The sequence below is a fragment of the Dendrobium catenatum genome, unplaced genomic scaffold (assembly GCF_001605985.2).
Source record: "Dendrobium catenatum unplaced genomic scaffold, ASM160598v2 fragScaff_scaffold_1205, whole genome shotgun sequence".
In the NCBI taxonomy this organism is placed as follows: domain Eukaryota; kingdom Viridiplantae; phylum Streptophyta; class Magnoliopsida; order Asparagales; family Orchidaceae; genus Dendrobium; species Dendrobium catenatum.
Window position 1 is genome coordinate 265,554 of NW_021319667.1, and position 25,720 is coordinate 291,273.

Here is a 25,720-nt window from a genome sequence, read left to right on the forward strand (position 1 = left end):
ATGCCCTCAAGTGGTCTATAAAATTCCGTATCCACCACAAACCTCATCCCCTTGCTCTCTCCCATCTTCTGCCCCTCTCAAACCCTAGCTTGGGACTTCAGTGCTCTCGTCCTAGAAACCCTAGGTCTTCCTCTACTTTTTATCTTTCCTTGTAATCCTTATTACTCCGAAAACTTAGCTTAGTTTATGCTTTCATTACATAACGTTCGCTTAGGAACCCTAGTTCAGATCTCCAGTTTGTTTATCACAGTTTTTTCTTGCAGAATCCATTTTTTCTCTAATTCCAAATCATTTTAATATCTTACAAAAATCTTTCTTCGAAGGTCAGTTCCTGTTACCTTCTATTTTTCATGTTCTTACAAGTGTTACTGGATTTTATGGGTTTAATATTTGTTGATCTGCAGAATGGGTGATGCAAGGGATAACGACGCCTACGAAGAGGAGCTTCTTGACTATGAGGAAGACGAAGAGAAGGCCCCAGACTCCGTTGGGATGAAGGCTGGTGGTGAAACGGCAAAGAAGTAAGACAAACCCGCTTAAATTGTTTCCTCGTCTTATGTTATTTTGCTACTTTAATTGTTTTCTAGCCCTTTGTGGATGCTTTGATATCGAGCTAAAATCTTGTTCTCTTGTAGAAGTTTGTGGTAATATTTCCAGCCTTGTTAACTTATGTTCTCTTTCATCCTATTCAAAATCTAATTTTGGATCTGCATACTATGATCCCAGTAATAGACTTGGTTGTTATTTGTGAATTTCAAAACTGGGAGCTTTATTATGATTGCAAACTTTTTTTTTTTCTATATTTTTATTTAGTTTGCATCTCACAATTTTTTAGCTAATTCAGTAAAGTTGCACCGCTAAAGAATTCTCAGTGGGTTTCGTCATCTATTTCCCTGATCTATGTGCAGTGGAAACCATATTTCATTGATTTGGCTAGTTTTGTTCTATAGGGTTTCTATGGTAATATTTCTGTTCGTTTTGCATAACTTGTACTGAGCTTTTCCCATGGCCTATGCAGTGCTCTATCCATACGTTTCCATTAGCAGTTTTTTTTGTTTTTTGTTAAAAGAGCAAAATATTTGTATTTCTTTTCCATGTTTGGCTGCTCACTTCATTACATAGATGTTTATTGGCAATTTATTGCCCTCTTTCTGTATCTTATTGTCTCCTTGAATAATCAGACTATTATTATAAACAATATTTAAAAAGCTTTTGGTGTTAGGGAAATTAATCTCTTATGTTTATTTTTGATGTAGGGGTTATGTTGGAATTCACAGCTCCGGATTTAGAGACTTTTTGTTAAAGCCAGAACTTCTACGTGCTATAGTTGATTCTGGATTTGAGCACCCTTCAGAAGGCAAGATGCCTTTTAACTTTTGTCAGATAATTTTAGCCTTGAGAGTATTATCTGCATCTTTATTTTCCTGCAAATTTTAGATGCCATGATTTCTACATTCATTTTCATTTTTGCTTGCTTTGGAAAAAAGAGTTGTTTTGATGATAAATTATTTACTGTAGGAATTCATGTACCATGTTGATGTTTATCAGTTCATCGATTGTGTGCATATAGTTTTTTGTAATTACTAATAGTATGCATAAGCACTAATTGAGCATGGCTTAGTTTAAGCAAAAAATACTTCGTTCAATATGTTCATAATACATTAGTTAAACTTGAAATTTGGTTAAAAGTTGACAAATTCTTAAATAATAAAAAAATTCTATATTATTTAAGTATGACAACTTTTTTTCACCAAATTAAGTAATCCAAAATTTACTATAAGCTCCTTAATAACTATGAATGTATGCTCTTCTAATTATCAAAACGACATCAAATAAATTTTGTGCTTTAAAAATGTAACATTTATTAGTATTTGTATTGTTTTGAAGAATAATATTGTATCTATGATGTATAAATTAAAATAAAATTTAAAATTTACAGGCATATGCATTCCTTTTGCCTTGATCTTTATATTGTCAAAGCAAGGCATATGGGAAAAAAAAGAAAATTATGGAGTAAATAAAAAAAAATTGTTTCTCACTTGTGAACTTAACTGCTAAATTTGCCTAAGGTGTGGTTGTTGGTCTTGAAGGTTTGAGATCCTTTTAGTTGTTGTGCACACTTTGAGGATGCCGATATGCCAAGAGGACTACATTTGAGGAGCAAATTGCTATTGATGTATTAAGAGGACCGACCATTGAGCATTCATGGGAGCATGTTGTTGTCATTAGGGGAATGCAACTGTCTAGGTCGGTTGGGTTGCATTGCTGTTTTATTGCTATCTTTTACTATTGAGCATCCTATTTGTAGGGACATTGGAAAAGCTTGATGATTTGAGGAAAGTTCTGTTCATTTCAAATTAATAAATAATCGATCGAACCAAATTACATACGCCAAGGTTTAAAATTGCGTAAATAAGCGTCGAGGCGGTTTTCGTCCGTGAGGCGAGGTGTAAGCGTCGAGGCGGTCTGAGGCGTAAGCCTCACGGACACGGAATTGCGTAAATGAGAATTTAAGGATTTTAGCAGGTGGCGGGAAGGGAGTCCGAGCCTGCGGGAGCCCGTCTGTAGGTGGGAGTCAGGGGTGTCAACGAGTCAGAGTTGAGTCGAGTCGAGTATCTGGCTTATCAAGCCTGGCTCGTTTAACCCTCAATGAGCTCGAACTCGAGCTCGAGCTCGATTCGTTTAAAAAATACCAAGCATGTACTGCTCGGTACGGAGCGGTATTGGCTCGGTACCGAGCATGTACCGCTCGGTACCAAGCATGTACCGCTGGAAGTTTAAATAGTGGTCGAACAGCTCATATTGTTGGTGCGGTGAATTTTAACCCACCGTGGGACCGGGTTGATGAGGCGTATGCCTCACCTATAATTGCGCCTTAGAGGCGCGCCTCAGACCCGGTGAGGCATACGCCTTTGCCAAGAGGAAAATTGCATAAGCCTCGAGGCGTATTTGGGGCAAATTGCGCAGAGGCGCGCCTCTTGTTGCGCAATTTTAAACAGAGACATACGCCTTTAAAAATTAATTCGTATATCTTTGAAATTGAAGCCATGAATATGGCTGACATACCATGCTTTGCTGCACACAATAAGGTTTTAGCATTTCATGTCTCCGGATCCTCATCTATCCTAAATCAAACCAAGAAGATTCTAAGATTGAATGTACAAAAAAGTGGATTTTCCCCTAGTTTAAAAATAAACAAATAAGCCATGTTGGATTAAATGGCATTAAAAATTTTTTCCTTTACAAATATATTTTTAATTTAGCTAAGGAAATTATCAAGAGAAAATGGTGTTGGTACAATGTGCATTGTTCAAATTCATAGAAATCTAATCTGTTAATTAATTAAATTAAGTTAGAAGTCAATTTCTTTTTTTACTTTAGAAATTCTATTAGCCCAAAGTTGTGTAAAGTGGATTAAAATCCAAACAGATGGAGAAGGAAAATAAAAAATGGAGGCAATCATGTGGGGGAGGAAGATGTCTTTTCTTGAACTTCTAACTTGCATTTGATTTGTTGAGCTTTCAAAGAAAAGTCACAATTGTCGGTGTAGAGGTGGGGAGATTGGAAGAGTGGAACTCCATCTCCTTCTATCTTTTTACTCCCTTTTTCCATTTGTGTGTTTAAATGAATATTTTGTTGGAATCAAATCTTAGGGTCTGTTTAGGGTGTTCGTAACTATAACTTGCTGGAGGTTGTTTAGGTAAAGGTTAGTACTTTTGTACTAGTTTGAGAACTAATTTCTGCCTTTCAGGCCAGTTTCTTTGTGCAAAGGTGATAATGTTGGTTCTAAGTAAGAAACTATTGTTAGTGCAGGCTAAATATAATTGATAATATAAAACCTAATGATTATCATATTCCAGACAGGAGGGGAAGCTTACCCAGGCTGCAAACAGTGACGAAGGCTCTGATCATCCAAACTGAATTGGAAATAAATCTTTTCCTGTTTGATTGCATAATTCTTCATGATAATACTTTACATGGTTTCCCATATCAAAATAACTGTAGTTAATTGGTACTCCAACTTTTTGTTCCTATTTCTAGATTTAGCTGTTTAGTTAATCCAAATAATTTGCTTTATATAAAGCATAATTCGATGATTCCCTATGCCGTCGTATTGTTGTTTGCTTTACCTTTAACTAACTACATATAAGAGTGGTAAAATACTAAAGATTCTCAAAATAGTAGCTAAAGCTATTTGATAAAAAATAATACTGCAGCATTATCTAAGTTGATTAATTAAGAGGGTTGAATGACTAAAATAAAGATTATTATAAAGTTTAAACTAATTTATCTTTCTAATCATTAATAAATATAATTAAATTGTCAACTGATTAATGGAAACTACTTGAATCTTAGTAAGAGATAATTTGTAGCACCTAAGTAGCCTTATATTTTGCTTTTGCTGATTGGTTCTTCTATCTATGTGATCATTATTTTTGCAATCATTTTATTAATTGGCCAATGCTATCTTTAATATTTTTATCATCATTTTAATTTATTTTTCAAAAAAATCTGGTTATTATTTTATTTGTAGCATTTGGGTCTTTGATAATGATCAATTTTATTTTTTAAACTAGTTGAAAAAAAAAAATTCTGTTGATATTCGGTTGGTAGCTAATTGTATAACATAAATCTAAAACTAATGAAATGAATCAAAATTTAAACTTTATTTGTGTTGGGACATTTTTTAAAAGTGTCATTACACGATTTAACTTAAGAAAGTTGGCAAGGGTATGTTGCAACACCATCCTTAAGTGATACACATCACAATAAGCTAGAAGTGAGTAGTTTAAAACTCAATATTAAAATTACTATAAAAATTAGTTTTAGATGTAAAAACATCAAAAATTGAGAAAAATATAAAGAGGCTCGTAAAGAGTAAGAGAACAATATGTGATGCAAAGAATTTAACTTTTAATGATTTGTATAATAGATTACATACTAAGGAGGGTGAAAGATGTATGTATAGGTTATCCAAATAAGGAGATAGAAGGGTTTATTTCAAGTGAAATGCATTAAGGATGAAGATAAAAATTGCTTTTATTAGAAAATGATATTCAACAAAGATGGAGATATTTTGATAAGATTTTCAATAAAGATTATAATAATATGATTGACTTTAGTGACCTTAGCACCTTAAAAGAAAATAGAGATTTTTATTTTTATTAACGTATTAGTAAATTGAAGCTAGGGAGGTTTTAAAGAAAATGAAGTGTATTGGTCCAATAGAGATGTGGAAATGCTTAGATGATGAAGGAATTTCTTGCTTACAAAATTTTTTAATATTATTTTGAAGGCTAAAAAGATGCCAAATGAGTGGAGTGTGTTGATTCCTATTTTTAGGAATAAAAGTGATGCATGAAATTGAGTGAATTATAGAGAAATAAATTTACGTTTCACACTTTAAAACTATGGGAGAGAGTTGTTGAGTATAGGTTACGATGTAATACTAATGTTTCTCAAAATCAATTTGGATTCATGCCAGATAGGTCTACTACATAAGCTATACATTTATTGAGAGGTTTGATGGAGAAGTATAGAGAGAATAAAAATGATCTATATATGATATTTATTGATTTAGAGAAAGCTTATGATAAAGTTCCAAGGAATTGTTATTGTGAGTTTTAGAAAGGAAAATGGTTAATAATGCTTATACTCAAGTCATTAAGGATATGTATGTATGAGCTTTTACTTATGTTCAAACATAAGGTGGTTTGATTAAGTATTTTCCTATTTTAGTTGGATTACATCAAGGATTAGCTTTGAGACCATATCTTTTTGCTTTATTCATGGATGTTCTTACTAGACATTTGCAAGATGATGTACCTTGGTGTATGTTTTTTGCTGATGATATTCTTCTTGTTGATAAGACTAGAGAGGGAGTTGAAGGGAAACTTGAATTATGAAGATCACTCTTAGAGTGTAAAGGTTTTCTTTTTAAGTAGATCTAAAATCGATTACATGGAGTGTAATTTTAGTGGTAATAGATCTTGTGGGGGATTGCGACTTTAGGTAATTAAGTCATTAATAAAAGTACATGTTTAGATATCTCAAGTCTATTGTTCATAGTGATGGTGAAATAGATGGGGATATTATTAGTAGAATTCAAGTTGGATGGTTGAAGTGGAGAAATGCTTCGGGCCTGTTGTGTGATAGAAAAGTAACCCTCAAACATAAGGGACAATTTTATGAGATGATGGTGAGACCTGCAATGTTTTAAGGTGCATGTGCATTAAAAGAGAGGAATTAAGTGTTGCAGAGATGAGGATGCTTGGGTGGATAAGCGACTTTACTCTAAACATAGAATGCAAAGTGAGCATAAATGTGAAAATGCTTGAGTAGGCTCTAGTAGCAGTCTAGCAGATAAGATTAGAGAAAGTAGCAGATAAGATTAGAGAAAGTCGCATTAGATGGTTTGGCCACATAAAACATCAGCCTTCTGATGACCCAATTAGGAGAGTAGATGTATTGTGTTCGGCCTATGTTAAGAGAGGTAGAGGTAGACTTAAAATACTCGGTTAGAAAAATATTAGAAATGACATTTTTATTAGATTTAAATAAGAATTTGACTCTTAACAAGACACAATGGATAAAAAGGATTCATTTAGTGGACCTCACGTACTAGGATAAATGCTTGATGTTGTTTTTGTTATAGTATTAAATTTGCTTTAAAAATTAGGATTATTTTTATGTGATATGGGAATTAGTTAGACCTAGTGTTTAAAAATCAATGAATTTCATTTACAATAAACTAACTATAAAGCAGAAGAATTATAAGTTATTTGTATGTTGGAAAGGTTAACAAAATGAATGGAGTTGAGATAGTAGTGGATGAAGAGTTGAAAGAAAAATGATTGAAATAATAAGATTAGTGAGAAGGTTGATTATTATTAAGATAATTATTAGTTTGGACATTATGAATGAGGTTAGTGTATATATTCTTCAAGTTGGATATGAATTTTTTTTTGTTGAGAGATCTGTATTGAAGTTGATTTAACTAGTTGTATATATTCTAATAGGATGAGCTATAGGAAGATTCATAATGGCTATGTAGTAAGAATTGTAAATGTAATGGGAAATATTATATTTGATTTTTAGTATCTTGTGATTTTGAAGTAGTGAATACATATGTTAAGAAATGAGCATGATTTAAAATTGTGCAATATGAGGCTCGCCTTGAGGCCCGCCTTTGCGCAATTCCAGTAAAAAATGCCTCGATGCTTACGCCTCGAGTTTTTTATGAGGCCTGCCTCGCCTCACTGGCATGAAGCTTACGCCTTACGCTATATATATTAAAACTTACATAAATCTTGAAGTAAATGCCCAACATTGGACTCTATAGGAGAGGAGGAAGGGGAGAGAGCAGTTCATCATAATAATGATTCAAATGAAGAACCCCTTAGTGATGATAGTGCTGATGACTTATGAGTTCTTATGTGATATGTCATTGCTATTTATTTTTGGAAATTTGAATTATATGTTAATGAAAAGAATAATGGGATTTGGGAAAGATAGAATTTTGAGTTGAATTATATTTCATGTTGTCTTATTAATGGGATATTTTGATTTCACTTCATATCTTATGCTTTTTTTATGTTTTATATTATTCACTCATTAGTATATAAAAAATTTATCATTCCATGTTTACGTAATCTTTTTATTTTGAGGCTTACGCCTCAAAACGCCTTGAGGCTTACGCCCTCGCCTCACGAGTGAAAAACGCCTCAATACCCGAATGCGCAATTTTAAACATTGGAAATGAGAACACTTAGTCATTGATGTGAAAATATAAATTTTTCTTATTTAAAAGGAAATAAAAATATTTTGGCAAAGATTGTATGGTCATTCCAAAGAGGGTTTGATCACACAATAAAGTACAATTATCAATGTATATATATTTAGATTAATAAAGGAAATCATAAATAACTTGTTATTTTATGCTTAGGATAAGGTAGTAGATTTAATAAGGTTACAAATTCTGTTAAAGATAGCTGCTTAAGGGAAGCCAATTATCTTGGTACAAATTTTGGCTGAGGTATCTTAATGTGAGATCAAATGAATGTTTCTATTAAGATGATCTATAGGAGGTTTTGGAGATTTTTAAATAGATATGGTGATTTGATGGTGGAATAAAGAAGTACAAATATTGTTAAGGAAAAGAAATGTGCTTGTAAAGAATGAAAAATATGAATGGTATTAAAACTTCTAATAAATATAAAAAAGCTATGAGTCTTGTTAAAGGGTATTGAACATAGAAAAAGCTATAATTTTATATGATATTTCTTAATGACTTGGTACTATGGAAAGCAAATGATATGCACAGAATATATTTAAGGTACAAGAAAAAAATTAGTAATTTTGAGAAAGTTAAATGAATTAGAGGTGAAGATAATCGGGTTTTGATTAAATAATATATTAATGAAAGATGAAATGCTACTCTTAGGAATTATTTAATGAGAGTTTAATTAATAAATTATTTTGGAAGAGCATGATGAACAAACATAATTATATATATTATATATTGATTTTAAAGGTGAACTGGAGTTAACTCAAAGAAAATGCATAAAAGTAAGGTATTAGGTAGATATCTTTAAGAATTTGAGAATTAAGGGCATTGCTATTGTGGCTTGCGTTGTTTTGATAAATAATTTATTTTTGAGGAGCGTGATGAAAATATAATGATGCATATTATAGATTGATTCAAAAAGTGAATTGGAGTTAATCTAAAGAGAATTCATGAAAGGCTATAGGTATAGATAATGATTAAGATTTTGAGTACTAAGGGGAATGTTATTATGACTTGCTTTGGTAAAAAAATAAATAAATAAAAAAAATTATGACTTGCTTTGGTTAGTAAAATTTTTGAGGGAATTTTGAATAAAAAATGACGCCAAGTGATTGTAGAAGAAATATTTTGTTGTCAATCTTTAAAAACAAATGATATGTTAAAAATTTTGATAAGTATAAAATAATCAAATTCAGCTTTTTTATGAGGCTATGTGAGAGGGCAATAAGATTTAGAGAGCAAGGAATGAGATATCTCAAATCCTTATTTTTTTTTAATTTTTTCCTGGATTTAATTTCAAAAAATTATAAAATTTCTATTCGTAATAGTTGAAACATACTAGGTGAAAACCATAATAATATTGAGCACTACAATGCCCAAGCTGAGGTAAACACATCCAAATCCTGCGCACCATAATGTTGCAAAAATTACAACTACCAAGCATGCAAGCTTTTGGAGCCACACCCCCATAACAATACTCAAATACTTGTAGTTGGAGTTGTCTCACAACATAAATAAAAATACCATAAATGGATAAATCCATATTCCATCTCTTGAGAGAAATTAGATAATTCCAATTTCCACTTCACGATGGAGTGGATATAGCCAAATACCATTGCCCAAGGTAGCAATTCAACATAAATTAGCCGACTTGGAAAAATTAACTTCTAATGAGTTAATCTTTTGATATTCATAAAGAACTTTCAACATAAATTCTATTTCTTGCGAAGTAATATGTTGTTATGTACTAGCCATCATTAGAATCTACCATTATTAGTGGACATAATCTCATCATCATTATAGCTTTAAGAATAAGCTGTATAAAATTATTTTGGCAGAAGATTGGATGTGGATTCTTAAGTAGATGAGAGTAGAGAAGCCAAAAAAGCAATTTACATTTGTTCATAAAACAAGGTCAAATCAAACACATTAAAAAATAGATATATACCATAATTCTTTTGAGTTTTCAATTTGTTTCAAAATTTTATATAGTCTTGCCTTTGTTGCTCTGTTTAAAATTGCACAATTAGAGGCGCGCCTTTGCGCAATTTGACCAAAAAACGCCTCGAGGCTTACGCAATTCTTCACGTGGTTGAGGCGTACGCCTCGCCTGGACTGAGGCGCGCCTCAGAGGCGCAATTGCGCAATGACTTCATTGTTATTGTTAGGTTTAAGTTTCTTGTACCTTCTACTCTCTTAAATAGAAAGTTTGTATATGTAATAATGATTAGTTCACTATTTTTGTATATCCTCATGCTATCCATACAAATTATTGAAATGATATGAGGTTAGTAGTTTATGTTTTAAATCAAACCATAATAACTTGGTAACAAGACTATTTTAAAATATTTGTGCATGCCCTACTAGTTTTGATTTAACACATTCAATTTTATTGGGAATAAGTAGGGCTGCAAATGATCCGAGCGTTCGACGACCTACTCGTGGCTCGGCTTGATAAGAGCTCTTTTTTGTTCGTTTGATAAGGTAAATGAACAAATGAACAAGATCGTTTAGAGCTCGTGAATAAGCTCGTTAAGAAGCTTGATTAAAAAGCTCGATTATGCTTTATTTAATTAAAAATTTATATTATATATTATTTAACTAATTAAGTCTAACGTTATGTAATGTTATGTCTTAATTAATTTTAACTAAATTATATATATTTATATTTATTTATATATAAATTACTCCCGCCGCCCTCTCTTAATAATTATAAAATAATTTTAGCTAATATATATAGTACTCCCACCTCTCTCTCTCTCTCTCTCTTCTCTCTCATCACTTTTGCATTTTTATTCTCTTGTGTTCGCTTGCCTCTCTCTCTCTTCTCTATGGCCACGGAAAAAAAAACACAGTTGTTTAGTCCCACACCGTGAAATCTGAGAAGGTTTTGCACTATATAGTGAGCTATGTTGGCAAAGGGGTAGATGCGAGGTGGGCTTGGGCGGGCTTCGGGTTGGGTTGTGGGTTGGTTCGGCTTGTTAAAACGAGTCATTCGTTTAAAAGCTTGAAGAGCTTATAATTAAACGAGCTCGAATTTGTTCGTGAACCGAATACAAACAATGTTTTTTTAAACGAGCTCGAACTCGAACAATCATTGAAGAAGCTCGACAAGCTTCGAATCGAGCTTGAACACATTTTGGACAAATGAGCTCGAACTCAAACATGCCAAAGCTCGGCTCGGCCGGTTCATTTGCAGCCCTAGGAATAAGACATTATAGTTTTAAAAAATAAATATTCCAATTTATGGATCCACCTTGAAAAATTTTAAGATCAAACATCCTATAGAATGTTGAAATCTAGCTTTGAACTTTGTGATAGTTACATTGTGTTTGTCTGAAGCCAAATCTTATCCTTATTATTTTTTATTGTTACACATAACATTCTCATATTTTGTGCATGTGGTAATGGAACCATAAGCTCTGTTATCAATTTGATGTAGAATTGAAGTTTTCTATTGCAATGAATATGATGCGCAATGTGTTCATGCCAGATTAGAGGATTTACAAAGTAGTTACAAATTAATTCCTCAATTTATTTATTTTTAAATGTAAACAATTAATACTAGAATTATATCTGTATGGCACTAAATGATTGAAATAATTTGATGAAATCTGCAATAATTTAGAACCACTTAAAATCAAGAAGCAATTATAGTTTAATCTTCATAAATAGCATTTCAATAGGGCCAAATTTGAACAAAAATCATAAGCACTAACAAGCCTATGTCAATTTATGTGAAGATGAAATAAGAACACCTAAGGTATTTAAAGAAGTAAAATATGCCTCGGGTAGTTTAAATATATGATTTCCTTTAAAATTGTACCGAACTTGAAGGACTTTATCATCTAACATGATCGAACAAGATGTAATAGTGGAAAGAAAAATTTTGTTTAATCAAAGTTATTTAATTGCATGCCTTAATATGTATCCATGCACTAGTTGATGTAGTTAGTATCGTATCAACTCAAGTCAAGTTTAATCAAATCCCAAAAGGTAAAAAGCCTACTTCAACTTCAATTTAAAACTATAGAATTCCCGTCTATAATAGCTGAAAGCCTGCAACATCTGTCGCTACAGTAACCAATCTGAGAGAACAGTCCTTGGAACCTGCACACCTAAGGGTTACAAAATTGTATCTACCAAATACATAATATAAGAAATTGCAGCCCTCTGTCACGTAATCAAACAAGAATGAGTGAGAGTTGAAGCTGCCCTACAAAAGAAACTAAATTGTTAAGTGGATATGAGGCCAAAGTACACCTTAGAGATAGTGAATAATTTCAAGTTCCACACCCTATGGACTTGATAAAGCCAACTACCACTGCCTAAAATAATACTTCGGTATCAGATAATTAGATCTATGGTAACATGTTTAGTTTTAAAATTGATTTATGAAGAGTATGAAGGATAACACTAATAACACTAATTAATAATTATTTTACTAATAATTAATTAATAATCACTTAATCAATCCATATTTTGCCAAGCAAAGCTATTAGTATTCAATCTATGACTAATTAATCTAACATCATCCTAATCACTAAATAATAGCTAATTAGCTAATACATTCCTAATTAGCTTAACTAAGTTGAGTGTTTAAATTTCCAAGTTTGTAGTTAATCCCTTATTAGCTAGCTTAGAGGCTTTAATGTCCTAGTAAATTTTAATATGCTCCTTGCAATTGGTGAAATGCAAAGCAGCTCATGGGGAAAAAACAAAGAGGCAAAGTGAGCAAACACTTCCTATGATGGTTATTGATATTTTCAATAGCAACATCCAATTACAGAGCAAAAGCTGGGATTGAACAATAACTTTGTGTATTGGATTCACTATTAATAAATTAATCTTCATTATTTAATTTTTATTTTTGACTAAATCATTATTTCGAAGTTGATCGGGCCCATTTCTTTCTACAAAATGTAATAGTTAAAATTAGAAAAAGCACCAATTACCTGAAAGCTAGTTCTGTTGCTTTGAAAAGAAATTTCTTGCAGAATTTATTGCTAGCCTAATAGTGCTTTAGGTTTTTGCATATGCATGGCAAGATGATGAGCTGCGTGTTTTCAAATCAGAACTATTGCTTATTTTGTTAATGTGCATTTTACATTGCTTCGTTCAGTAAACTTGCTTTTAAATTTGTTTATTTTTGTGCTAAGATGCTTCAGCACTGAATGCAAAATTTAAAAATGTTAATCTCTTAAAATTAATTATTTTAATATTACATTGCAGGTAAACACTACTGCCACATTTCTGATTTGGAGGAGAATATGGTAAACCTTTGAATTAAAAAGGTCCCAGAAGATTATTTTTTACTCACTGGGGGTACTACGCTCCAATTTTCTTTGGTTCTCCATCAGTACAACATGAGTGCATCCCACAAGCCATTCTGGGAATGGATGTCATCTGCCAAGCGAAGTCTGGAATGGGGAAAACTGCTGTTTTTGTTCTGTCAACGCTTCAGCAAATTGAGCCAATTGCTGGTCAAGTTGCAGCACTTGTCTTGTGTCACACTAGAGAACTGGCGTACCAGGTTTGTGTCAATCCACTATTTTGATGGCAATTTGTATTTTCCATAGGTGAATTAGCTTTTTTTCTGCTTTGGCAATGTTCGCATTGTTGGACAAGTGTACTCTTTCATTTGTGATTAATAGCAGAATTGCAATTTTGCAGATATGTCATGAGTTCGAGAGATTTAGCACTTATTTGCCTGATATCAAAGTTGCAGTATTCTATGGAGGCGTTCACATAGTAAAGCACAAGGATATTCTTAAAAATGAATGTCCTCATGTAGTTGTTGGCACACCAGGAAGAATTCTAGCACTAGCTAGAGACAAAGACCTCTCTTTGAAGAATGTGAGACATTTCATTCTTGATGAATGTGACAAGATGCTAGAGTCCCTTGGTAATTGTCTCCACAATAGCAGTTCTGCTGGATATTCTCTATAGGCCATGTTGATTCCCATATGAACTTTTTGTTTGTTTAATTTCTGATATCTCATTTTATGATTTTGTATGTTCTGTAGACATGCGAAGAGATGTGCAGGAGATCTTCAAAATGACTCCACATGATAAGCAAGTTATGATGTTTTCCGCCACACTCAGCAAGGAAATACGCCCTGTTTGCAAGAAATTCATGCAAGATGTAATGCTCAATGGAAAGCTTTAAAGCTTAATTTTCTTTGATTGAAACTTTTTTCATTGTTCTAGGTTACAGCTTCTTTGAGATTTAATAGTAGCCTCAGGTGAGATAGGGTATGGGTGGCTGAGCTTGTTTAAAGCTAGTTGTAGGTATGTTTAGAATTCGAAGTTCTAGGTGTTTCCTGAGTTTAGAATTTGGATCTGTTCTAACTTCACATCTGTGTCAGTATTGCCTTCATCCAAGGTGGATAGCAAACTGTCGATTTTACTTTGAATTTTTTGGTAGCTATAAAATCAGACAATTTTATAGCATCGCTATGAAGCATTGCTGAAAGGAAATTATGCTTTTGGCCTAGTGTTTCTGTGGGTTGTAGCTGTCAAGGACTCAGATCTTCAAAATATCTCCTGTGTTTGTGTTAGTTTTAGGCATTGCTCTAACTCTTATTTGACATGCTTAGAATTATATTAGAGATGTTTCAAGTCTAAATCAATCAAACACGGTCCAATGTAAGGGGATAAGCAGTAACATTTAGGACTTTTTTTTTCCAAATTCTCAGTTAAAAATTTGGTCCATTACTTTGCACTAAAACTACCAACACTCATCACATGCTATTTTTTTTTTCACTTTTTCAATCATTAGCAGCATCTTCACATGAATGTACACGAGTTGATCCTCTTATTGATCATTTTTGTGTCGCAATTTATTTTGGTCGAATGTCTTATTTGTGGCATAAGCTTCTCTTTGTTGTTCCTCTTCTCACGAATTTCTTGAAGCCCACTTTTTCTATTCTTCGCATCAACTTTGCACCCATCTGATGTATTCACAACATCTTAAGCTTTTTTGTCATTTTTTGCACAGCTTCTTAGCATTGCAACATTTGTACCCTTTGACGCCTATCCTACATCCACTGCTAATGTTTCCTCTTCCATTTCTTCCAAACACATATCATTGCTAATGCTCTTGGCTCGCTTTACTCCAACCATGGTTTTCATTTTTTATTTTTGTTTATTCTTTGTTATTCTCTTATCAAATTAGAAATTACTACGTAGCATATTTTCCAATAGTGAATGATGCACTATAACGCATAGATCCCATTGAGCTATAGTGCATAACTTAGGGCATAGCAACAACAACAACAACATCAAGCCTTTATCCCACTACGTGGGGTCAGCTACATGAATCCTTTTTCTCCATTGTGTCCTATCAAAAGTCAAATTCTCATTTAAGTCTAATAGAGAAAGATCATTTCTAATATTTTCTAACCAAGTCTTTTTATGTTTGCCTCTACCTTTCTTAACATAAGTCAAATCTAATACGTCTACTTTCCTAATCGGGTCATCGGAAGGCCGCCATTTTATATGACTCAACCATCTAAGGCGGCTCTCTCTAATCTTATCTTCTACTGAAGCTACTCCAACCTTTTCACGAATATGTTCATTTCACATCCTATCTCTAAGGGTAAAGCCACTCATTCACCTGAGCATCCTCATCTCTGCCACACTTAACTTAGTATTATGCTTCTCTTTTAATGGCCAACATTCGGCACCATAAAGCATTGCAGGCCTCACCACCATCTTATAGAATTTTCCTTTAAGTTCGAGGAGTACTTTTTTATCACACAACAAGCCCGATGCATTCCTCCACTTCAACCATCCAATTTGATTTCTACTGATAATATTCCCATCTGTTTCACCATCACTCTAAATAATAGATCCAAGATATCTAAAACGTGTGAACATATATGAAAGACAACTAGATTGAAAATTAAATAATGGACTATGATACAACTAAATATGCATGAACATATATGAAGGACAACTAGATTGAAAATTAAATTACAATAGTAAAAAAAAAACATTTAAATTTTTAAATAAAACTTCACTCTTTTAATGTTTAAAATTTATTCTTTTCTCTAATTGCTCAACCACTCAAACTTAAAAAAAAAATAGTTTTTTTTACAAGTCCTCATCTCTAGAAAAAAAAAATCATCTTAAGGACCATTATCATAAGACAAAATATCACATCTCCATCATGATCATCATTATCTTTTATCTCCCAAATCATTTTTTTTAAAAATCCTCATTATCTGTGCCGACCCTGCATAATGGGATAAAGGTTTTTTTGTTGTTGTTGTATACTCATTATATGTATGTTCATTTGTAATTCTTTTTTTATGCAATTGAGGATTTCTAAGCCTAGTAGGATAGCACAAGGTATGCAAATAATCATTTCTTTTCAATATAACTTAAACAAACACAAACTGATAGAGACTTAATAGAAATATATATGGGAAAATGATTAGGAAATCAAACAAAACAAACTAAACATTAAATATAAAACCCTCATAACAACCGTATTTGGTCATCTCACATGCAAATATCAAAAATAAGGAATGGTTGCCATAGCAAAGTCTAATTAAAACAAAAGAAAACTGACAAAAAATATTATTATTAGTTTAAAAATAAATTTCAGAAATCAAATATAAAATTTTGATAAGGAAGTTGAGCCTAAGTGAACTGTCCCTAGTCATACTAATATGGAATCAAATAAACTTTTCAATAGTTATAATAGTGGTGATGACAATTTAATCAACAAAACAAAATAACAATCACAATTTTCCACCAAGCAATTATCACAAAAATGAAATGCGAAAAAGTAAAATTTAGAAAATAGGAAATCATAACAAACACAACAGAGATTTATAGTGGTTCGATTAAACCTTAACCTACGTCCACTCTCTGGAGTCCTCTCTGACTATTACACTAAATATTTAGTGACTCTCCTTTAGCCCCCACAGTTAGGAGGAGAAGCTCTTATGAAATCTCTTCCACCAACCCGGTGCGACAAAGGACCGTAATCATTTTCACCCTCCTAGTGAGGTAGAGAACTTGAAATTCTTTTTCACTCTCTTAATGATGGTAGAGAACATGGAATCCTTTTTCACCCTTCTGGTAATGGCAGAGAACCTGGAATTTCTTTAAACTCGCCCGATGCTGCGGATTAGCCGAGTCATTTGACACCAAATAGATCTTCCCAAAGCTTCCTTCAAGACAAGCATTGACACGTGGAGGAACTCAGGTGCAAGTTCGTTAGAGCAATCATGTGGAACTCCCTCTCACAATCCCTTGTAACCCACAAAGATCTTCTCTTTTTCGATAAGCTGATGTTTTGGTTTTGGTCTCACGGTTTGGTGCAAGTTTGTCAGAGCAACCATGTGGAACTCCCTCTCACAACCATGTGGACAAAGGACCAAGAGGCAACAAGCAGCCCAAAGAACAAACTCTTGGTTTGGGTCTTTGTTGTCTCATGGTTTGGTCCTTAGTTGCTTTGGTTTTGTTCTAAAAAATTGGGAATTAAGTGGTTCTAGCTCATTAAAGCTTGAGCTTATGTTTAGCTCATTATTTGGAGGAGTTATTGCACTTCTTTGCTCATAAATTCATAAAGGTATGTGGAGTGGAGCTTTTCTCTTCCTATTCTTGCGTCTCTTTGGTTTCTTCCTTGTGAGCAAATGTTGTGGGCTGGTTGCCTTTTCGTTTCTTCTCCCTAGCTGCTTTCCCGTGACCCCTCTGCCCTATTTCCTGTGTTGGCTCCTCCGGTCCCTCTCTGGCTGCTTTCCCGTGGCTTGCTGGCTGGGTTTCCCGTGGCTTTTCTTCCTGTTTTTTGTGTAGAATTTGGGGGCTGTTGTGGGTTCTTTTGGCCTTTTATTTTCCCAAACTTGATTTGTTTTGGTTGGAGGTGGAACGGTTGTTTGACTTCTTTCTTTTGCTTATAAATTGGAGATGTTTTGAAATGTTAAAAAGTTGTTATAATGTGATTTTTGGACAGCAAAACCTGAGGATTGGAAGAGCTTGAGAGCTTGTTCCATTTCTTCCTCTCCTTCTTGGAAGCTTGCGAGCTTGTCCTCTTATCTTTCGTCTCGGGCTTCTTATCTCATTCTTCTATCCGACCCTTCCGTTTGTATCTCTCTTCTCAAGCAAAGGAAATGCAGTTTTAGGTGTTTTATAGTTGTCAAGAGTTGTAAGGTAATTGTTTATGTTTGTGTTTGTAAGTGTCAAAGTTTGTAAGTCCTTTTATTTTATAAAAGTGAAGTTGTTTTTGGTTCAATTGCTGTTTTTTGTCTTTTTGGGTATATTTTATGTAATTTTCTATTTCCTAGGAAGGTTTAGTTTTTGCTTGCAAAAATTTGGGGCTTTTTCCAAATTTTTGCTTGCATCATTTATGAAACCCTAAAACTCAATTTTGTTGTCTCTGATCGTACAGTACGATCCCGGATCGTATAGTATGATTAGTTCAATATATACTTGTTAGCTGTACGAAGAGTAAGGAGTTGTACGACCAGTTCAAGTATTTGAGCTAATCGTCCAGTATGATATGATCAATTGTCCAGTACAATTAGTACAATCAAATTGGATTATCACCCGTACGATTAGTGATGATAAAATATCTTCCCATGCAAAGATCGGGTCATATAGTATGATTTATCCAATCGTACAATACGATCTTACTGGAAAAATTAATCCAAATTTGATCCTTAATTACAGAATTAATTTAGGCAACGTTAATTATATCGTATAGTACGAGACCTATCATACAATACGATTACATAATTTGTATTTCAAAATATTGCCTAAATTATGATTGGTGGCGAAGATCATGATTTTAACTGATCGTCCTGTACAATCTGTATCGTACAATACAATTATTCAAATTGTTTGAATTATCATAATTTGCCGTTTTAATGATTTTTCGATAAGCTGATCATACAGTATGATACATATCGTATAATATGATTAGTTCATAAAATTATTATTCTAATTTCTCACTACCTCACTTCCCTGACTGTGTGTGTGCACGATCACAAGGCTAGCATACACCCTTATAGGACCGGACTCAAGAAATCAGAAAATAAATAAATGAAAATTACAAACTCTTTCAGCATATCCTATTCTACCCAATCTTGAGCTCTTCATCTTCATTGAATGCTCCATGTACCTGAGATGTTAGTACACAAAAAAACAAATGTGTATTAGAAATACTATGAGACATAAAGATGCAATCAATAATGTTTGTTATAATCAAAAATATAAATTTGGGAGCTCGAGTTGCAACAAAATAGTGTGTTGTGGGGGTGATGTGCTATGATTTATTTCCCATACAAGTAATGTGGTATTTTTGGCACCCCACGCTTATCTATTCAATTCATTGTGTGCTATTGATATGTATATTATATAATGTTATGAAGAAATACTTTTTCTTTTTTATTTGTTGTAATGGGTAGGCCATTTCTTTATTTATTAACAAATAATATATTTTATGTTTTGTTGCTTTTAGCAGAAATATTAGTATCCAAGTATTTTAATTACATATTTTATATTAGTTATTTATAAAAGAGAATATTGTGGTCATAGTAGGTGATGTTACAACTATGTGGTGTCGCCATGCCATGTTGTGCCATGTACGCATCACCGTAATATTTCTTTGTGCGTCATAGGTAGTAGCGGTTTTTGGTGCTAGTTGGTGCACAATTTGTTTGCCAGAGGATGCTATTTTAATCCTTTCGGTTTTTCATTTGTACCCTTACAGCCAATGGAAATATATGTAGATGATGAAGCAAAACTGACCCTGCATGGTCTAGTTCAGGTATTAAAGGTTTCAGCCAGACTGACTTTAGCTTTGTATCAATATCAAACTTCTATCATTCATTGTGTTTTTATCTTCTTATGCAGCACTACATCAAACTGAGCGAGTTAGAGAAGAATCGCAAACTGAATGATCTTCTGGATGCTTTGGACTTCAACCAGGTTGTAATTTTTGTTAAAAGCGTAAACAGAGCAGCGGAGCTGAACAAGTTGCTAGTTGAGTGCAACTTCCCTTCAATCTGCATTCATTCTGGCATGTCACAGGAAGAAAGGTATGGAATTGACTTCTAAAGTATTATTGAATATTCATTATCTTTCTGTTTAGTCATGGATGTTCTCACTAGACATTTGCTAGAGGTTCTACACTGGTGTATGCTTTTTGCTGATGATATTCTTCTTGTTGATAATATTACAGAGGGAGTTGAAAGTAAACTTGTATGGAGGTTAACCTTAAAGTCTAAAGGCTTTCTTTTGAGTAGATCTAAAACTGAAAATATGGAGTGTAATTTTAGTAATAATAGTTTGTGTGAGGAGATTGTGACTTTGGGTGATCCAGTCATTAATAAGAGTACATGTTTTAGATATCTTGGGTCTATTGTTTAGAGTGATGGTGAAATAGATGGGGATATTATTAGTATAATTCAAGTTGGATGGTTGAAGTGGAGGAATGCATTAGGTTTGTTGTGTGATAGTAAAGCCCCCCTCAAACTTGAGGGAAAATTCTATAAGATGGTGGCTAGACCTACAATGCTTTATGGTTCAGAATGTTGGCCATTAAAAGAGTAGCATAATATTAAGTTAAGTGTTGCAGAGATGAGGATTCTTAGGTAGATGAGTGGATTTACTCTTAGAGACAAGATACGGAATAAGCATATGCATGAAAAGGTTGGAGTAGTGGAAGATAATATTAAAGAGAGTCGCCTTAGATGGTTTGGTCATATGAAATGGTACCCTTCCAATGACCCGGTTTGGAAAGTAGATGTATTAGATTTGACTTATGTTGAGAAAAGTAGAGGTAGACTTAAATACTTGGTTAGAAAATATTAGAAATGAACATTCTTTATTAGATTTAAATGTGAATTTAACTTTTAACAGGGCACAATGGAGAGAAAGGATTCATTTTGCCGACCACAGTGGGATAAAGGCTTGATGTTTTGTTGATAGAGTAGAAAAGGGTTTAGGAGTGGTTAGTGAAGACTTATATTTTTTTAATGCTAGTTTATCGTGACATGCCAGTTTACCATTTAGTCTTCAGTCACTTGATGTTAACATTTTCAGTTTGTACCAACTACAATGTGGCCGCTTTTACCAGAGTAACATATCTCTAAAGATTCCCATTTGAATAATATAAAATAATATATCATATTAATGTTTGCATTATAAATTTGAGATTACCAATTGATCCTCCTGTCCAACTGGAATCATATGCAAACATTTTAACTCAGTATCCAATCGGTGAGGTTTCCTCAATGATCCCAAAGCTGTGCCATCCTATGTAATGCCTGCTGTGGGAGATGGTTAATCTCTTTTTCTGCTGTCGCCTCCCTGTGCTCCTTTGTGTAACTTCTTCAGAAATTGTTTTGCGCATAATTATTACCCATCCAGTTTCTTGTACCTGTCCAAACCCCAGGATACAGCTTTAGGATTGTTTCTATTTTTATTTATATGTTTCATATTGATATTCTTTGCAAGTATAGATGGTATATATTTATGAGTTCTGCAGGTTGACAAGGTACAAGGGCTTCAAGGAAGGACATAAAAGGATTCTTGTAGCAACCGATCTTGTTGGCAGGGGAATTGATATTGAGCGTGTTAACATTGTGATTAATTATGACATGCCAGATTCTGCTGACACTTACTTGCACAGGGTATGATTTTATACCAAGTTGCAAGCTATTCATCCCATGACAGGATGGCTGCCTAACAAAGCATTGTACAGGTTGGTAGAGCTGGTAGATTTGGCACCAAGGGGTTGGCTATAACCTTTGTCTCATCAGCATCTGATTCAGATGTTCTTAATCAGGTCAGAGATTGTCCCTTGTGGTGTAATCATTGAATTTGTACACGGCAATATGCAACCTTACAACATTTTACCATTTTGCAGGTCCAAGCTAGATTTGAGGTAGACATTAAGGAGTTGCCTGAACAAATTGATACGTCCACATACAGTAAGTTGCCTTTTCTAAACTTTTTTTGAATAAAATATTTTTACCTGTATAATTTTGTAGAAATGAGATGATTCGAGAGTGGAGTACAAGTTCCGTTAATTTTGTTTCTTATTGAACAATGCCAAAGTTTAAAATCTAGTTCAAGTTTATTTATTTTTTATTGAGTTCTAGTTGCATAATTAGTTTTAATTGAGCTCAACTAATTATGTCTAGGATGCTACTGAATTAAACAATTAACCGTATTACTGAATTGAACTATATTGATAATATTTTTATAAAATAGACATGATTTATTCAATCAGTATCATTTGAAATGGTTTGTGAAGTTCAAATGTTAATAAAGCAAGAAAATTAGATACTAATCTATCCCCTAGCTATTTGCTTCTTATTTTCATAGTACTTGTACTTCTAAGAGTATATATAATATTTGAAGTGGACATGATAAAAGAAATTTTAAACAAGATAGCTTAAGTTATCAGATAATAAGCACCTATGCCAGCATTAAATAGTTATTTTATTGAGTTTGTACTTATTTATTGTTAAAAAATAAACATGCATGTTCAATTGTTCATAGAGTAAGTGCCCAATATTCAATTTGTTCATTTATGTGATTTAAATTTATTTAATTTTTAAATAAAAGAACGTAAAATAAAATTCATGAAGTTACAAATATGGAACTGTTTGTTGACTTCGCCAGTTTTTTTAAAGATGTACCATCAGTCACTCATTTTTTTTAGCTATATACACTGGTTTGACTTTTAAGTTCATTTGTCCTATTTAATCTTTGTCATGGTACTTTTTGGGAAGGTGAGAGTTCAAGGTTTTTTTTTTTAACAATAAAATTGCACAGGCAATAGGGGAAGAGGCATGAACTTTAAACATAGTGGGCTATTTTAGATTTGGAGTGCCCAGTAGGGTTGTAAATGAGTAGAGTCGAGTTGAGTATCTGCCTAATCAAGCTAAAGCTTGTTTAACTTTTGTTGAGCTTGAGCTCAAGCTCGGCTTGTTTGAAAATTATTAGGGTCGAGGTAAGCTCGATTGCTTAAGCTTAAGCTCATTTACTCGAGCTTGTTAAGAAAGATCGAGCTTGACTCGTGAAATAATAAAAAATATTTATTTGAGCTTGTTAAGAAAGCTCGAACTTAACTCGTGAAATAATTAAAAATATTTAGTATGTATTTTATTATATTATTTTAAAATTAGATTTTTGATGTATTTTAGTTTAAATGAGCGGCTCGTCACTTAAGAGCTTTAGCCTAGTTGACCTTGAGCTCGTATGATATACGTGCTTGAACTCGTAGCTCGATAAGCTCGACTCATTAACGAGTTGAGTTCGAACATGAGCCGGCTCGGCTCATTTACATCTCTAGTGCCAAGCTACTACGACCAGCTCCCCCCATTGGTAGCTTGAATGAAATTCTTAGGTGTTGCGTTAGGTTGTTTTTATTAGCTAGTCTTCAGCATGTGTTGTGTCCTCTCAGAACTGAGCCAAGAACTCTTTTGAAATGATCTTCATTGACTAACTTCTCCAATAAAGAGCCTTGAAGATTGTAATCTTCAGTATAGTAGCCTTGATCTTTGTGATATATTTTAAACTTTTGGACATTAGGCTTTTTATACGGCATTCCGGTAATTGAAAAATTAGTCTCTATATTTGTTTATGCTATTAATTCCTTCACAACTTTAAAAATTCAAGTACAGTCTATCGCCTTCCACATTGATTAACTTAAAATTTTTGGTGTGAAACACTATTTTGACGGCATAACGTTTTTCTTTCCCATTGTTTGCAGTGCCGTCTTAAGAAGGTCGCAGTGGTTGAGTTTTGACATTTCCATCATCTTGATGCGCAAGGTGAAAATGAAATCATCAATGGCGCATAGAGGGTACGATGTATCTTGGAGCTATATTAAAAAAGACTGAGCTAGGTTTTTAGGCTTGTGGAACTCCCGTTTAAGTATTTCTTCTTATGTTCTTAATTTTATCTTTAGCTGATATGTCCCTGTATCATTTTAAATTAAATTATCAAAGATTGTATTTTAAATTTACTTTTTTTTAGAACACCCAAGGTTTATGCTCTTGCTTGACTGCGAATGTTAGCTATCTGCATGCTGTAATATTTACCTTAAAAGCTCGTTTTGCCTTTCTACTTTTCATAGTAGTAAAAAATGTATTGTGATCTTCAAATTGTTTTTGTCCGTGTTAAAAGTCAGATTTGGAGATAAGGATTAATCCGTGAAAACTATTGCGTGAATAACTGGATCATGAAATTTGTACTGGAGAAAATGTAGATTCATGCAGGTCAAAACTCATTTACCAAATTGGTATATAAGTGAAAGCATATAAATCCAAGAATATAAAACATAGAACTTAAATTAGAGGTTCATAGGTCTGTCTGTATCAGATCACTCTCAAATTAACAATAAATTGTAACTCTGATTCCAGTGTTTGTCGAGTTCTGCTCAGACTTAGAATTGATCATGTCAAGTTCTAGGAGTTAAATACGAACTGGAGGGGATTGTAAAGAGTTTCTGTATCACGCGTGGCTTTAGATAATTAAGAAAGCAACTCAATCTCAAATATCCTGTACAGACCAAACAATGATTTCAAATAAATCCAAAAACAGAAATATTTCACTATTTGAAAATCCGAGAAAGTAGATATGCAGTCAAGTTCTATCTTTTGTCTAATTCTCTGTATGCAAGACATGGCAGTAAAAACAAATTAAAATCTATTATATATATATATATTATAAATTTCATTATTTCTTTGAGTTCTCAATGTTAGAAAACACTTGATGGATTTCAATTAAGTATGCCAAAGACCGTTAGAAGGATAAACAAAAGATAGGAGGATAAGGAGCAAAGAGGTGGAGGAAGATGAAGCAGAGGATTTATCTCAACAGTAACTTGCAAGAGTAATTATTAAGACATCATAATCCAACGGCGAAGTTGACAATACAACAATAGTGATCCGCTTGGAGGAAGAGCCACCGAAGAAGGTAGATAAAAAAGGCCTCTTTCCCCGTCTTGACCACTATATAAAATATTTAGAGATAAAGAAGACCATTTTATCTTTATGTACCCTTTCACCTAAGAGGGATTGTATAGTTCAAGCTAATTGAGCTTTGCTTTAACTTGATAAATCTATTGCCCAAGGAGAATTATGGACATCACTCACCTACCTTCATCAATGAGCTCACTTAGAGAAGTGTCTCGATCCCATGAAGAAGTGTTCATGAGGAAGTGTTCTGTTTAATTGCAACTAAACTACTACTGTTTACTATAGATGCGCGATTTATACCAGTGAAAGTAAAATGGCTGTTTTTGAGTTTTTGCCATTTATATGAAACTTGCAAGAAAATTGGATACTAATGAAAATAAAATATTTTGCAATAATGAATGTAAAACAATATAGTTTTTCCTAATGAGACTCTTAATTTAGATGTGGATCAGAGTATTTGCATTCATAGATTTCTGTTGAGTTTGTAGGGGTAAAAAGGGAGGTTTACAGCCTTTCTACAATTATAATATCTCCATAGAACCTATAAGGTTTAACATCCCATGCATAGGTATGCCAACATTCTATTTTAATACTCATATTTGTTCCAATATTCCTCCACAACAACAACAACAACAACATCAAGCCTTTAACACTACCGTTGCCAGGTCCCAAGTCCTAGATGAGAAAAGTGGAGGGTTGCGTTAGGTAGTCGACTGCCATCGTAAAACTTGTCGAATAATAATAACATGAATTCTTTAAGAAATTTTATTCCAATATTCCTCCGTTGAGATAATATATCACACTAGATATTAATTAAACACATGACCATTATATGCATTAAATTAAGAATGAAAGATATTTAAAGCATCTCTAATACAATTCAAGGTAAGAATCTACATTAGTATTTACTATATGTTATATATATATATAATCTTGGCTCTAAAGATTACATATACTACTCAGGGTCTATATAATCATATCATAG

The 25,720-nt window shown here is 33.2% G+C and overlaps 1 protein-coding gene across 1 annotated transcript; it reads left to right on the forward strand.

Moving 5' to 3' along the window:
• LOC110095491 (DEAD-box ATP-dependent RNA helicase 56) lies at positions 1–23,883 on the forward strand. Its single transcript, XM_020821049.2, has 13 exons — positions 1–124; positions 264–323; positions 405–521; positions 1,257–1,357; positions 13,147–13,319; positions 13,460–13,691; positions 13,813–13,931; positions 19,512–19,568; positions 19,655–19,839; positions 21,291–21,435; positions 21,507–21,590; positions 21,672–21,735; positions 23,526–23,883. The coding sequence occupies exons 3-13, from the start codon at positions 406–408 to the stop codon at positions 23,534–23,536; spliced, it is 1,287 nt and encodes a 428-aa protein (XP_020676708.1). The 5' UTR covers positions 1–124; positions 264–323; position 405; the 3' UTR covers positions 23,537–23,883.
• The last annotated feature ends 1,837 nt before the right edge of the window (positions 23,884–25,720 follow it).

What these genes read in the sequence shown, in the direction of transcription:
- LOC110095491 (XM_020821049.2), top strand. Translation starts at nt 406, where the DNA reads ATGGGTGATGCAAGGGATAACGACGCCTACGAAGAGGAGCTTCTTGAC. An exon ending in CTGACACTTACTTGCACAGG is followed by an intron (nt 21,436 to 21,506) that starts GTATGATTTTAT and finishes AGCATTGTACAG; the next exon opens with GTTGGTAGAGCTGGTAGATT. An exon ending in ATTCAGATGTTCTTAATCAG is followed by an intron (nt 21,591 to 21,671) that starts GTCAGAGATTGT and finishes ACCATTTTGCAG; the next exon opens with GTCCAAGCTAGATTTGAGGT.